Raw genomic sequence first — 15027 nt, 5'->3', positions numbered from 1 at the left:
TCCGTTGATTAATACCATGTATATGAAAATTTATAACACATATCACCATTATATGTACACTCGTGCCAGATACTTGGTACCATTGATTCTTCAGCAAAACATATTTTAAGTTGACTCACTCGTTTAGATGTTTTAAAACCAAAACTGGCTACATTCCTCTATGAGCGTGTTTACAAGGATTCCTCAAAACTATCTCAAAATCTTAACCATAGCGAGAATTGTTTTCACTACAAAATTTTTATGCTTCAAATTCTTCGCACACTTGTCAACAATGCTTTTTGGTCTTCTACCAAACAAAAAGGGGAAGAAGAAAATTGACTCAATTTTTAAAATTTTAAAATTCTTATAGTCTAATTAAATCTTTTTGAGCACATACTGACTAGCTAATTTATTTTTGCAGGAAGCAACTATTAGAGGATTTTTATGACTAACCCTTAGTATTATGTGCAAAATTTAATTTGTTTAAATCATGCATACACATAGGGGAAGCACACACTTATAATTATTTAAATTTTATGTTTGTTTGGCAAATACCAAAAAGGGGAAGATTGAAAGGACATCTTCGATAAATGATTATTTTGGTATTTGTATAACTCACATAAAATTTAAATACACTTAGAATCCTCTCCAATAGGACATATTATTTAAATGATTTTATCAAAAGTCAAATGGTCAACTCTAGCTCAAAAAGGATTTCCAAAATGTATTTATTTACATAAATATAAGTGATGCTCCATGTTTACAAAAAGATTTTTAATATCTGTTTAAGGAGTATTCAAAGGTTTTATAATCGCAATTTATCGGACGAGAAATATCTAGTAATGATATCTTCTTGTTTTACAATTGCAAAAGCAAAATGCAAAAGAAATTTGAACAAGGAATATACATCCATTATATTCTTTAGAACACTCTTTTGACATTTATTTAAAGAGACATTAATATTTTATTCAAGTCTCAGATTTTAAAGATTTATTCCTCATTAAATATTTTAGTATTTCTATGGAATAAAATCTTTTAACATCATAAAAATATTTCATTCAAATCTCAAATATCTTATCTTCAAGGAAATATATTTTAAATGTTTTACTCAAGTCAAAACATTAGCCAAAGTTCTGTTCAAACTAGAAAAAGGCTAATCTTATTTTATTCAAAACCGGAGACTGGTTTTGTAGTTTTAAATCCAAATAAAATACTTCTACTTGCTAGAATGACTTGAAACTTGAGATAAATCATTTGAATAATGTTTTTGGTGCATAGTAAATTTTTTGTAATTTTCTGAGAAGTTTGGTCCGGACGCTATTTTTAGGGGCTGACTGGGATCTTTGACTGGACGTTTGACCAAGTCAACTTTGACCAAAATTGACCAAAATTTCCAGACCACCATTTTCCAATATTCTATGATTTATCATATTTTTGGTGTAATTTATCGGAGGTTTCGAAAAATCGTCGCATTTAATAACGATACAAAGTTACGTTATTAATCAAATTCTTGGGAAGCGTGCTTGTCTTCTAGTGACACAAATCAGCTGAGAATTCTCCCATAAAGTTGTTTGTCTTATTATACAAGTGGGCAACTAACACAACAAAACCACAATCCACACCCTTTCAATCTCCACCCTTCATTTTCCTTTCATCTCAACCATTCATTCCACCCACTTCTCTCTATAAATACCAACCTCTCACACAACAAATACTTCTAAGCTAAGAGCCAAGAAAGTGCTGAGATTTTGAGAAGTTATCAAGGAATACAAGTTTATATTCTCTCTCAAATATACTTCTCCACCAAAACCTTCTCTCTCTCAAATATATATTCATATATTCAAGGTTTTGATCTACAAGCTTTCTTACACTAACCGAGCTCAACCACAACCACTTCTAAGCCTTTGTAAGGGCTGCCCAAGTAAGTTCATAGTGCCAAAATCCGGCCGAACCTCCGGCGAATTTTTCCGACGAACTTTACCGGTCCATCTCTCGTAAGTGGTTACTACTTAGCTTCTTATTTGTGTCTTAACCGACCATTTTGTTTTAGAACTTTGTACCCAACTTCTCTTCATCTTAAAAGTTCTTCTAAAAGGTTCCCCAAAAGACACCAAAAAATCCGGATTTGTTCAAGATATCAAAGATATATCTTTCTCTTTTAAAGAGAACAAAAAGAACAAACAAAAATCCGTGAAAGTGCTCACTTGATTTGAACTAAAGTTCAAAAGTTCTTATCTCCAATAAGGGAGATATTTGACATAGAGTCAAATTCGTTATAAAAGCAAGATCGTACTTCCGTCTATCGCCTTAGCGTTGTGTGGAAGAGAAAGATACGATTCTAACGGCTTTTATACACGAAAGCTTCAAAAGAAAAGTTTAGCAACATTTTTATTGTTGTTATTATCCTTGCTAAACTTTGAAGAAGCAAAAGAAATCTTATTCGATCCCACACTAACTTAACTTTATATATCTCGGGAAAGATATTGAATATTCCGAACTTTGTTCGTGAAAGCTTTCTTATATCCTCAAAGGCTTGTGTATCAAGTTAAAAGAGAGGATATTATACAATCTCCGAGATCTTCAAATATATCTCAAAACGGAGATTTGTAAATCAAGTATTCTTCGATCACAAAGAGTTAATCTAAAAGAAAAGGAATACTAGTGAAGTCCTAAGATCTCAAGCTTAAAAAGAAAGATTTCTTTTGATTACTCCCCAAATTAACTTAACTTGGAGTAATCAAAAGTATACTTGTTCACAAGTATACTTAACTTGACTATAATATTTTTAACTTGAATATTATTGTCATCTCCGAACTAGTACCGTAACATACTAGTTCAAAACATATCTTTTACAACTTGTTTGTTTTCGTAGATATTGTTTTCTAACTTTTGCAGTGAGCTGAAGTGAAGTGAGGTGATTCTTGTTCTAAGACCCAAGTCTTAGACGTACTAACGGGGAGTTAGTCGTCTTCGCACCGTGAAGAAAAGAAAAAAACCCAAGATCTAAGACCTAAGATCCAAGACCGGCAAAAGCGTAGAAGTACAAAGACTACACCAAGGTTCTACATCGACTTTGAAGAAGTAACGGGGAGTTACGTTCTAAGATAAGTCAAGTAGAAGTTTTATATTTATTGTGAGGTTGTAACGGGTAGTTACGGACCAAGATAAATATTTGTAAGTTTAGATTGTAACGGCTTCTCCGCCAGCTATAAGGAGTACATCTTTCTTATAGTGAAAAATCTCGAGTCCGGAGAGGAGCTCGGGGACTGGACTAGGGGTGAGAGAATCTATTAGAGGTTGCTCCATCGCGAACCAGGATAAAATCGACCGTGTTATATTTGCTCTTTACTTCCGCACATATAATTGCTAAACAACACGGTAAAAATATTTAAAACTTGGAAAATATTTTTAAAAGGCAATTATAATTTTAAATTGGACATTAAGCTATTCAACCCCCCCTTCTAGCTTAATTCAACGCCTTAATCAGTACCTAACATATTATCTTTTTCATTTAATATCTCCAAACATATAACTATCAAAAAAAATATCAAACAACTGTCTGATTACTATAACAACACTTTTTATGACATCACAACAATTTTTAACAAAATTCTCAAACAAACAAACAGACAACCAGTCTTGCATCATTAAACCGTTTCAAAAAGTGTAAGGGGCCGTTTGGTTCAACGGGAAATGGAATGGAATTCAAAAGAGAAAACGAAGAAAAAGGGAGAGAATGATGCTGAATTGTATTACGTGTTTGGTTCTGATATGAAAATAGAATGAAAAGTTATATAATTATCCCTGTATTTGATTTTTTAATATTAAATAATATCAAAATAGTCACTTATATTTATGTTTTTAATTTGATACATTTTATCGTTTAAAAAGTTAATTAATTTTTAAAAAACTAAATTAAACATTGTTTTTGATTTTAAAAATATTTTACATATTACTTTTAATGTTAATGATTTCTAAAATAAATTTTAAATGAAAATAAAACAAGAATCCAGGAAGGGGAAGAAATACCTCATGGAATTGGACAATGGATTATGAAGAGATATGGAATAAACTCATGGCAAAAAAACCCAAAAAAATAACAGTTTTCATAAAACAAACAATAATAAATCGGATGAAACCGATTGTTTCTGACCAAACCGCCCCTGACATTTTTCTTCTGATAAATTCTGTAGTTTTAACTAAATGAAGCGGAAAAATCAAAATGAACTAGTGATTTGAGAAAACCCCTCAGCAATGTCTTCCTCCTCAATGAGCAAACTCAGCAATCTCTTCCGATCAAGCGCCGCCAACAAGCCACCCAAACCCACCTCCTCTCCTAAGCCTCCAAAGCCCACCTCAGAGTCCTCCAAACCCCCCGCTAAAACCCCAGAGCCTTCCTCAACTCAACCCCCCAAGAAATTCAAACGGCTTGCAGAAAAACTTAAGATTGCTTCCTCATCCGACAAGTTTCGTATATACAGGGTCAACAATTATGTCCGTCGACTCGCTGCTGCCAATCAGCACTCACTCATCGAACAAGCTGTGCAGCAACAGGAGCCACTAAGAGATGGTAATGATGATGATGAAGTGTATAGGACTAGACTCATGGCTAGTTATGGACGAGGCGGTATGTTTGATAAGGCACTCCAACTGTTTGATGAAATGTCTGAGAAGAGTTGTAGGTCTTTTAATGGCCTTCTTGCTGCTTGTGTGTATGCTAGGAAATTTGACATGACTGAGCAGCTGTTCAGGGAGTTACCTGAGAAGTATGGTTTTGAGGTTGATCTTGTTTCGTATAATATACTTGCGCGTTCGTATTGTCAGTCGGGTTCGTTGGATTTGGCTTTAGGAGTGATTGAGAAGATGGAGAGTAATGGGTTTCAACCGGATTCGGTCACATTTAATACTCTGCTGGTCGGGTTGTATCGGGATAAGAAGATAGTTGAAGCTGAGAAGTTGTGGTCGATAATGGAAAGCAAAAATATTGCTCCGACTGTAAGGAGTTATGACCCAAAGATTAATTATTTGATTGAGACCGATCAGATTGAAGAAGCTGTTATAGCATTTGATAAAATGAGGAGTAGAGATATAAAACCCGATAGACTTAGCTATTATTTGCTCATCAAAGGTTTTTGTGGAAAAGGAAATTTAGAAGAGACAAAGAAGTGGTATGAGAAGCTATCACTAGATATGGTTCGTCCTGATCGTCGGATAATTAAAATGGTTCTCCCATTTGTGTGTGAGAAAGGTGACCTTGATTATGCTGTCAAGCTGGCTAAGGATTCTGTCAAGTGGAAATGCATTGTTAATGTAAAAGTACTGCAGGATGTGGTTGATAAACTGGTCAAGGAGTCGAAGATTGACGAGGCGAAGGATCTTATAGCTTTGACTAATTATCTTCATTACTACAACAAGAACCTGAAACTTCCAGTTGCGTAGTCGACTAGTACAATAATTTTGATGCTATTAACTACTGCTTTGCATCATGGTATATCGTACAATATATTAAGATTACCAAGCTAGCTTCTTTTCCGTTATCTTTTTTCCTTTGTTTTCTTGATAATCAGTTTCATTTTTTGACAAGCTAATTTGAATTTTTGCAGTTCCCTTGATTTCTTGAGTTATGGACTCACCCTATATATCTTGATTGAACCTGTGGTGTTGAAATTTGACGATGTATGCATTGTTGTGTGTTTAAAACTCTTTGGTAGGTAATGGTATATCTAATTTAAAATTTTGAGGCATATTCTAAGTTCTTGTGTAGCTCCTAGTGAAACTTTAGCAGCTGGGTTCATAATTAGATTTTGCCTTCATATTCATTATCATATAAATATAACTACGAATATGAATCAGGTAGTTCGTCTCTGATATTTTTGCTGCCCTTTATTGAAATGGTTGTAAAGGAAAAATTAGTTTCTCTTTGACATTTTCGCACCGCTTAATTGAAATGGTTGTAAAGGGAAGGTTTCTGTTGCTGTTCATGTTGCATATTATGAAGGATTGTTCGCTTAGTATTCATGTTATATATTGGGTAGTAATCAGCTAATAGCCTTTACTTTAGGTATACGCTCTGTATATTCCGTACATTTTGCGAATTATATGGTAGATAATTATCGCCAATGCTGATTGCAGTCATCAATAGCTAAGCATGTTTAGACAAAATAACTTAGAAATAAGTCTACCATTGTTATCAAGTCGATGACTAGTCACTGTTTTATAGAAAAAGTCGAGCATCGACTTATTTAGTCTGGCGACTTATGAGTTTTACCCGACCTGATCCGGTACCTAGTCTGTCCAGAAACTTCAGAAGTAAGGTATTTTAGACAAAATCTTATGTGATTATGTTCTGAAGAGAAAGATAAGGCTTTGGGCGGTTATATGAGGTCCGACTAATAGACTTGTCGTCAATGTGTAGGCCCCGAATATCTGTTCCGGCTACGTAATCTTTGTATCATTTTCAACATATCATATCAGAATATCCCTAATTTTTGTATCATTTCAACTTCACATTATTATTTCCTTAATGTCAGGCTTCACTTTAGATGTGAACTAACAATTTTTTACGTCCTGTGCATCTCGTTGTTGCTTATTATCTTTTACTTTTGATTCAAACTATAACTGATTTCTATTCAACTATATTATATTTATTAAATTTAGTAAAATTACGTATATGAATGACTTGTCGACTTTTTATGACTAGTCAGGCGACTTGTTGACTAGTCGATTTCAAGGTACCCGGGCGCCGAGTCTCGACTTGGCGCCGTGATAACCTTGAAGTCTACACATTGTAGCTAGTTGTTGCAGACTGAAATTGTTATGACTTGTGAAACCTTATAAGATTCGGTACCTTGTTGGATTAGATACTACAACAATTTGAATCCTTTTGAATTCAAATTGTGATCTGAAACTGTATTTATATGTGCATACTCATTGCCTATCTAACAGGCGCACACATTAGATATACTGAGAGCACATATATGCATTCACATCAAATCCTAACTTTACATTCGAAACATTACTGCGACAGCTCTTAGTCGGAAACTACATAACTTGTTCACTTCATCGTTGGATTTAGCGACCTTGAACCATACTAATTGTGAGCTCATTAACAGAGAGTGCTCCAACACTCTCAGATCCCGTGTTTGCAGGACCAAAATTTTCAGTTCTGAAAATAAATGCAGCCTGGCCTGGTGGAGGAAGATGTATGTCACTGCATAACATAAACACTACTTCTGACATGCTTGGTCTTGCTGTGGCGGATTCTTGCACGCATAATAGCCCGATCTGGATACATCTGAGAATTTCGGGATCATTACCAAGCGACTGATCAACTAGTTCCATGGCTCTTGATTTCCCCCACATATCCCAAACCTAAGATATATTTACAGGACCTTAGTTCATTTCCTAGGACTAGTAGTGTATGGACTGAAAACTGTTAAAACTGGCATTAACCAATAATTCAATGGAATGTAGAAAGGTTAGTTACTTACATGTCCTACTAAATTAACGGCGTTTTCAGCATAGTAAGTGCTGTTCTTTCTTCCCAGAATGATTTCCAAGAGTAGAATTCCGAAGCTGAAAACATCTGATTTTATCGAAAAAAGACCTTCCATTGCGTACTCTGGCGACATATAACCGCTACAATCATACAAGGATCGTGTTAGAGTGGTAAGGTTCAATCTCCTCCATTCAACGTACTTATAAGTATAGGTAAAAAATTTACATACTATGTTCCGACTACTCTCCTCGTTGTTTCTTCATTTTGATCGCTTCCAAATATCCTAGCCATTCCGAAGTCTGATATTTTTGGATTCAAGTGAGCATCTAGTAAAACATTACTTGCTTTTAAATCTCTGTGAATGATTTTTAATCTTGAATCGTGATGAAGATATACCATCCCTCGAGCGATGCCCAAAGTGATATCAAACCGTCTTTTCCAGTCTAGCATGTATCTTTTTTCATTATCTGAAAATGCAGCAACACAATGAGGGCAATGAAATTATCATAACTCGCTATCTAATGCGAATATGCCTACTACTATATTAAACTCTAGGGATTGAGTTGTACCGAATAGAAAGCCATCTAAGCCCTTGTTCGACAAGTACTCGTATATCAGCATTTTCTCTTCTTTCTGAACGCAGAATCCAAAGAGCGTGACAAGATTCCGGTGTTGAAGCCTTGCTATCAGCGTTACCTCATTCCTAAATTCCTCGATCCCTTGCCCCGACGTGTTTGATAATCTTTTCACCGCAATTTCTTGTCCATTATCAAGTGTACCCTGCAACGTGATATCTGAGCATTATTCATATACTCATTTTTCTGACAGTTGAAAGGAAAGTGTCCAGTACCTTATACACAGTGCCAAAACCACCTTCTCCGACTTTGTGAGCAAGGGAGAAATTCTCAGTTGCAGCTAATATAGTGCTCAGAGGATAGAACTTGACATCAATAGTACTTGTGCCTAGTTCATTAACCTCTTCTCCATCTGGGGAGGGGATAGTTAATATTGCTAACGAAAAGCCTTGATGAAATGAGATTGATTAACAAGAATATAACCAAAATACGCTCACAGTGCAGTTACCTCTCTGTTTCTTCATGATTAACCAATAAGCGAGACTGAGCAGAACCAAAACTGAAGCACTCAGAAGCACAAAAAGTAGAATCTTGAGGAAGCCTGGGAATCTCTTCGGCTTCTTCAAATAGTTAGCTGTAATATAAAAGGAACTGCTTATCAGAGTGAGAACAATGTTAACGTAAAACAGTGCTCCAACAGTATCCCAGTGATTCTCTGAATCAGCGGAGGACTAATGTAGGTGGATGGTATATTTCAACCAACAACAAGGATCAATAAATACTAAGATTAAAACAACATACCTAACTCCACAGCATCCACACGCAAGTAGAAATCCTGCCCTCCACCTGAAAACTCTCTCAAGTCTACCAGTTTATCGTACCATGTAATGCATCCATTTGATCCTCCACGTATATCAGCCGCCGAGTAGCCCATACACGAGCAATTCTTCAAGCACAAGTCCTCACAACCTTTTAAACCCAACTTCTTTTCTAGCCTTGCTTTAGTAGTGTCCGGTAGCTTCATCTTACCCAACTTGATGAATCCTTCTCCATTTCCACACACTCGGCCTTCTCTCTTTCGAACACAACCTTGTGACCCATCCCTTAAGTTCCAGTCCCGCGGTGATTTTGGCTCGAACCCTGGAGGACATCTGCACTCGTACACACCCGCATCGTAGACATTACAATCACCGAATGCACCACAGTGACTGAATATGTCACATTGGTCCCTGGGCGCTGAAAAGAAGTTAAACCACTTGCGGTCGCCTTGCTGCCAGGTGAGTCGTTGGAGCGTCCCCATGGACTCATTAACCGTCATTCTTGATATAATCGAAGCATTACGAATATAATCAATCAAATAGACCTCATCAGGATTGTCAACATAGCTTATATTGAAGATGAAATCAGCTGTCATATCAGGTACACCAGTCCATCCGAGTCCATTCCAAGGTCCTCCGCGCCATAACGGCTCCCGATTCCTGTACAAAATCATCTGGGCAATTGATCCATTGTCATTAATCATAAGTGAATACGATCCTGTCCCTGGATCATCTTCTGACTTCCAGGATGTCAGGACGCGGTTCAGACCAGACCTTCGATCCACTCCAATCTTCATATTGGAAAGTAGAGTATCAGTAGGATAATCAAAACTCTGCCACAAAAAATCTTTGTCCTTATCATCTTGCCGCACAACCAAATTTCCTGAATCCAAGAGCTCCGCGGAGTAATTTGAACTTACAACGAATGACTTATTCGAAACATGAGTCGACCATACGAAAACAGGTGGCTTTCGGTTGTCATCATACAGAACAAGACCGCCCCTGTCATCTACCGACAGAACACCCGAATTAGTTTTAATAGGATTATCTCTGTTAGCCACCCAAACCACCGTTTGTACTGACACTTTGTTGTACCAAATACCTACATATCTGCTGCTACTGTTACCCGGGCTAAAGAATCCCAGGGCGAAATTTTCTTGTGCAGACACGATAACATGGCCGTCTCTAAGAGGCTTATCTGGAGTGATGATGCTTGTGGAAGTGCAAGATAAGAGAAGGCATGTAAAAACGAAGAATCGGGAGTTTATCTTGGAAATCATACTTGATACGTGATACGTGTTTTGTTTTGTTGCGTTGTTATATTTATGGAGTCCATTCTGTGAGACCAAGTCTCCAGTCTGAAAGATCTGCAAGTTGCTCTAATTATGGTCATAGTAAGACTTGCATTACACTGTTTTGATCAGCAAATTTATGGCCTCATCAAGTGGCCAAGGTACTGTGGGGCAGAGATTATGTGTCTGCAGACATGCACTATGTAGAGTGTAGTGTCAGAATAGGTGTGAGATTTGTATTAATAAGTTTGCAAGTATTCCATCAGCAGTTTCAACAAAATTACTCGGGCAACTTTGAAGTAGTCAACCGATATTTTCAAATTTTTGGGTGTTTTTCGTTTGGATTTTTGACAATATCTCTAAAGTTAATCGGAGGAAATGGATATTACCAAATTTAATCATATATTTTCTTAAAATTATCGACATTTTGGATGTTTTTGAGTCTGAATTTCAAATATTTATGTCTACCAATTTTCTAGTGTGTGATCTCTTAAGTGTCTGCTGGAAAATCAAAGCTCAGAAAACATCATCTTCATCTTCATGTAGAACAGAATTAGTTGAATCCAAGAGCTGAGCTTAGTAGATTAGTTTGACTCAACGCAACTTTCACTGAGCTTGCAACTCAGAAGTTCACTGAAACGCCACTATTGTTTCCAGCTCAGTTTAAAAACTAACAATAAAAACGTCGCATATTTGGTAATACTTTGTAGCACAGGGACATACTATAATAGTACATCCTCAAACAGTCCAATAATATAAATGTGTTTGCACGAACATTGTTCAATAAAACTTCAGTATCTACTAGCTGCAAAGAGGAAACCACGAAGAACAGTACCTAAACGCATAACTTTATACCTTGAGATCAGCGACCTTCAACCGTAGTTATTGTGATGTCATTTACCGAAATAGCACCTAAACTGCTAGAACTTGTGTTTGTAAGAGCTTTATCAGATGTTCTCAGAATGAATGCAGCCTGGTCTGGAGGTGGGAGACTTATTTCATTGCTTAACATAAACACTACTTCCGACATGCTTGGCCTTGCTGTTGCAGATTCTTGTACGCACAATAGAGCGATATGGATACATCTGTGAATTCCAGGATCACGTTCATCAGATGTGCCTAGTGACGGATCAACTATCTGTAAGGCTTCTGACTTTTTCCAAAGATCCCAAACCTGAATGAATTGATTTGAAAGACCCTCAATTAATTTGTTATGAACTGCAACATTAGTAGTAATAGTAAAGCCATAAGGTTTTTAAGTACTTCACGAATGGATTGAAAGGTGTGGAAGCTAGCATTATACTCACATGTCCAATTAAGTTAACGGAGTTTTCAGCATAGTAGGTACTGTTTTTTCTTCCCATTATGATCTCCAAGAGTAGAATTCCAAAGCTGAAAACATCGGATTTAATTGAAAATAGACCTTCCATGGCGTACTCTGGTGACATGTAACCACTGCAATCATACAAGTATCATGTTATATTTGGGCTTAGTTACGTACTAGAGCTTAGCAGAAAAAAAAAAGAGTGATACATACTATGTTCCGACTACTCTCCTTGTCGTTTCTTCAATCTGATCATTTCCAAAGATTCGAGCCATCCCAAAGTCAGATATCTTTGGGTTCATTTGAGCATCAAGTAAAACATTACTTGCTTTCAAATCCCTGTGAATGATTCTCAGTCTTGAATCGTGATGAAGGTATACCATCCCCCTAGCTATGCCCAATATAATATCAAACCGCTTTTCCCAGTTTAGCATGCACTTCTTTTCTTTATCTGAACAAAATCAACACCTGTTAGTATAGCATGCCATCTTCACATATGCTTACTAAAATCAACTATGAAGCTGAGTCATACCGAAAAGAAAACAGTCCAGTCCCTTGTTGGGCAAGTACTCATATATCAACATTTTCTCATCTTTCTGAATGCAGTATCCAAAAAGTCTGACAAGATTCCTGTGTTGAAGCCGTGCTATCAATGTGACTTCATTTCTGAATTCCTCTATTCCTTGCCCTGATGTGTGTGACAATCTCTTCACCGCAATTTCTTGGCCATTTTCTAGTTTACCCTGCAACTCAAGCATTATCCACATGTACTCGTGCATATTTACTAAAAATCTGATAGATGAAATATTTACATTATAAAGTACCTTGTACACAGAACCAAAACCACCTTCTCCGACTTTGTGAGCAAGGGAGAAATTACCAGTTGCAGCTATAATAGTGCTTAGAGTGTAAAATTTCACGTCACCAGTACTTGTCTCTAAATTTTCAACCTGATCTCCCTTTGGAGAATCGTTGACAGACATTCTGAGATTATGACTATTACTACTAAACAATCCTGTTCCCTCCTGCTTTCTCCGAGCTTTTTCTGAATGAAGTCAGTAAATTGGTCATTTAATTTGTGAAATGTGGTTACATAAGGATTAGAAAGGGCATACTCATCATACAGTTACCTCTGTTTTTCTTCATCATTAACCAATACGCGATACTAAGAAGAACCAAAACTGCAGCACTCAGAAGCACAATGAATAGTATCTTGAGGAAGCCAGGAAATTTCTTTTTCTTCTTTGAATATTTAGCTGTAATGTAAGGAGAGCTCGTTATCAGATTAAGGAAATTGAAACTAGATGACATTAAATTTATCAGCAATTCAGCATACACTGACTATGAAACAAAGATGTAGTGTATATCTTATGTTTACACAATTTTAACAGAAAGAAACAGAAAATCTTATTTTAAGCAGTGTTCTAAAAATCAAAAATCAGTTCGACTCACTTCCACTCTTGAAAAATGAGTAATTGGATTAATAGAGTAATATGTCTGATCAAGTCAAGTTTGTCTACTTGGTGTTTACACGATATCCCCTTTGGATGACGGATTACCTAACTAATGGTTTTACAATGGCGTGTATCGTCCTAGCAGTATCAGTTCCAAGTTCCAACAGCCTGTGTTAAGTTCATTGACTGATTGCACTATAAAGCGACTTTCTTGCCAAATTGCTATTTTACCAGCAGTTCACTATGTTCAACTTATATACAGGATCAGTTAGCTTCATTCATTAATCCTGATCGTCACGTATGTGCTGGGACTCTAGGAGCCTTATACTGATTATTTGTTTCATAAAGAGGTGGAGCCAAATAAATGAACTCAACTAACACCTACAAGTCTAATAAATATCATCAAAGACTAAGCCAATAATTCCAGAAACCATACCTAACTCAACGGCATCTAATCGCATGTACAAGTCCTGGCCACCACTCGAAAACTCTCTCAAGTCCACCAGTTCACCGTACCACGTAATGCACCCATTCGAACCTCCATCACGCACATCAGCCGCGGAGTAGCCCATACACGAGCAATTCCTCAAGCATAACTCTTCACACGCTTTCATACCCAAACTCATGTCGCGCCTCGCCTTAGACGTGTCAGGCAGCTTCATCCTTTCCAGCTTCACGAACCCTTCCCCATTCCCACAAATCTGGCCTTTCTGTTTCCGAACACAACCTTGTGAGCCATCTCTCAAGTACCAGTCCTGACGCGACTTTGGCTCGAATCCCGGAGGACAATTACACTCATACTCTCCCACATTTAAGATGCTACAAACACCATAAGGACCACAATGACTAAAAAGATCACATGTATCCTTAGGTGCTGAGTAGAAATTAACCCATTTATGCTCTTGCCAAGTGAGCCTCTGAAGAGTTCCAGTGGACTCATTAACAATCATTCTCGATATAACTGACTTGTTACGCAAGTAATCCACAAGATACACCTCCTCAGCATTATCAACATAACTTACATTGAATATAAATCTAGCGGATCCCAGGACTGCCATTTCAGGCACGCCGCTCCATCCTAATCCATTCCAAGGCCCTCCGCGCCATACCGGCTCCCAATTCCTATACAAAAACAGCTGGGGAACCGAACCATTCGCATTAATCATAATTGTATACGACCCGCTTCCAGGATCATCAGGGGACTTCCATGCAGTCAAGAACCGGTTGAGCCCGGACCTCCGGTCCACTCCAATCTTCATATTGGAAATCAAAGCATCTGATGGAAAATCTGCGCTCTGCCATAACAAATCCTTCTTGTTATTATCCTTATACACCACAAGATTTCCTGTATCCATTAGCTCAGCTGAGTAGCTGGACTCACCAGCAGCTGATAAGTTCGAAATATTGGTGGACCATAAAACAGGGGCGTTTGGGGTGTAAGATAAGACAAGATTTCCGGTCTTGTGAAGTGAAAAAACAGCAGATTTGTTGGTGATGGGATGATCCCTGTTGGCAACCCAGATGAGTGTTTGGACAGAGACTTTGTTGTACCAGATGCCTACATATCTCCGGCTACTATTACCGGGGCTAAAGAATCCCAGTGCAAAATTTTGTCCGGAGGAAAGCAGTGTATGGCCGTCGCTGAGGGGCTTATCCAGGGTGATGATGCTAGTTGAAATGCAAGCTCCGAGAAAAAGGAGCATGAAAATAAACTTTAGGGACTTTTTATTGGGAAACATTGGTGTGCCTGGTACTAAAAAAGAATATAAACTTTAGGAATGGATATAGGTTGTTTATATACTTTTCAATATATAATTTATTCATCAACTGATATGCGAGTCTTATTAGTTCATCATTTATTCGAAGTTGATTTAAATTTTGAAAGTCCAAATTTCTTTTATATTTTTGTCATTTATATTTTAATTATATTCTTTATAATCAGTTTCCCAATTAATTATATTCTTTTTTATCACTTATAATTTTATCATTTAAAGAATTTATTCTTAACAACACCTCCAATAAATTCGATTGCATATACAATCATGTAAAAATAACTTGTTCAAATTGAATAGAAAAATTTATTAGAA

The 15027-nt window shown here is 36.9% G+C and overlaps 3 protein-coding genes across 4 annotated transcripts; 1 reads left to right on the top strand and 2 right to left on the bottom strand.

Annotated features, from left to right (window-relative positions):
* The first annotated feature begins 4233 nt into the window (after window positions 1–4233).
* LOC108194197 (small ribosomal subunit protein mS79 (rPPR3b)) lies at window positions 4234–5418 on the top strand. Its single transcript, XM_064082006.1, has one exon. The coding sequence runs from the start codon at window positions 4234–4236 to the stop codon at window positions 5416–5418; it is 1185 nt and encodes a 394-aa protein (XP_063938076.1).
* A 1422-nt stretch (window positions 5419–6840) lies between these two features.
* LOC108194783 (G-type lectin S-receptor-like serine/threonine-protein kinase At1g11410) lies at window positions 6841–10294 on the bottom strand. Of its 2 annotated transcripts, none has more exons than XM_017361722.2 (7): window positions 8854–10283; window positions 8561–8686; window positions 8328–8464; window positions 8047–8257; window positions 7707–7944; window positions 7470–7617; window positions 6841–7350 (listed from the first exon to the last, which is right to left on the bottom strand). In XM_017361722.2, exons 1-7 carry the CDS (start codon window positions 10148–10150, stop codon window positions 7051–7053), a joined length of 2457 nt encoding a protein of 818 aa, XP_017217211.2. In that variant the 5' UTR covers window positions 10151–10283; the 3' UTR covers window positions 6841–7050. The 2 variants fall into 2 exon arrangements, with proteins under 2 accessions (XP_017217211.2, XP_063937951.1); XM_064081881.1 differs by lacking the exon at window positions 6841–7350 and having other exon boundaries at window positions 7477–7617; window positions 7707–7776; window positions 7874–7944; window positions 8854–10294.
* Window positions 10295–10824: 530 nt separating this feature from the next.
* LOC135147865 (G-type lectin S-receptor-like serine/threonine-protein kinase At1g11410) lies at window positions 10825–14815 on the bottom strand. The gene is made up of 7 exons (XM_064081880.1): window positions 13377–14815; window positions 12617–12742; window positions 12311–12531; window positions 12019–12229; window positions 11700–11937; window positions 11470–11617; window positions 10825–11336 (listed from the first exon to the last, which is right to left on the bottom strand). Exons 1-7 carry the CDS (start codon window positions 14677–14679, stop codon window positions 11025–11027), a joined length of 2559 nt encoding a protein of 852 aa, XP_063937950.1. The 5' UTR covers window positions 14680–14815; the 3' UTR covers window positions 10825–11024.
* Window positions 14816–15027: the final 212 nt, after the last annotated feature.

The sequence above is a fragment of the Daucus carota genome, chromosome 7 (genome assembly GCF_001625215.2).
Source record: "Daucus carota subsp. sativus chromosome 7, DH1 v3.0, whole genome shotgun sequence".
NCBI lineage: Eukaryota > Viridiplantae > Streptophyta > Magnoliopsida > Apiales > Apiaceae > Daucus > Daucus carota.
The sequence above is the reverse complement of the archived record's forward strand: the minus strand, read 5'-3'. Positions and strand labels throughout refer to the sequence as shown.

What these genes read in the sequence shown, in the direction of transcription:
- LOC108194197 (XM_064082006.1), top strand. Translation starts at nt 4,234, where the DNA reads ATGTCTTCCTCCTCAATGAGCAAACTCAGCAATCTCTTCCGATCAAGC.
- LOC108194783 (XM_017361722.2), bottom strand. Translation starts at nt 10,150, where the DNA reads ATGATTTCCAAGATAAACTCCCGATTCTTCGTTTTTACATGCCTTCTC. An exon ending in AATCATGAAGAAACAGAGAG is followed by an intron (nt 8,465 to 8,560) that starts GTAACTGCACTG and finishes TCCCCTCCCCAG; the next exon opens with ATGGAGAAGAGGTTAATGAA. An exon ending in AGGAGAGTAGTCGGAACATA is followed by an intron (nt 7,618 to 7,706) that starts GTATGTAAATTT and finishes GTATGATTGTAG; the next exon opens with CGGTTATATGTCGCCAGAGT.
- LOC135147865 (XM_064081880.1), bottom strand. Translation starts at nt 14,679, where the DNA reads ATGTTTCCCAATAAAAAGTCCCTAAAGTTTATTTTCATGCTCCTTTTT. An exon ending in ATTAGATGCCGTTGAGTTAG is followed by an intron (nt 12,743 to 13,376) that starts GTATGGTTTCTG and finishes CTTACATTACAG; the next exon opens with CTAAATATTCAAAGAAGAAA. An exon ending in CCGTTAACTTAATTGGACAT is followed by an intron (nt 11,337 to 11,469) that starts GTGAGTATAATG and finishes CAATTCATTCAG; the next exon opens with GTTTGGGATCTTTGGAAAAA.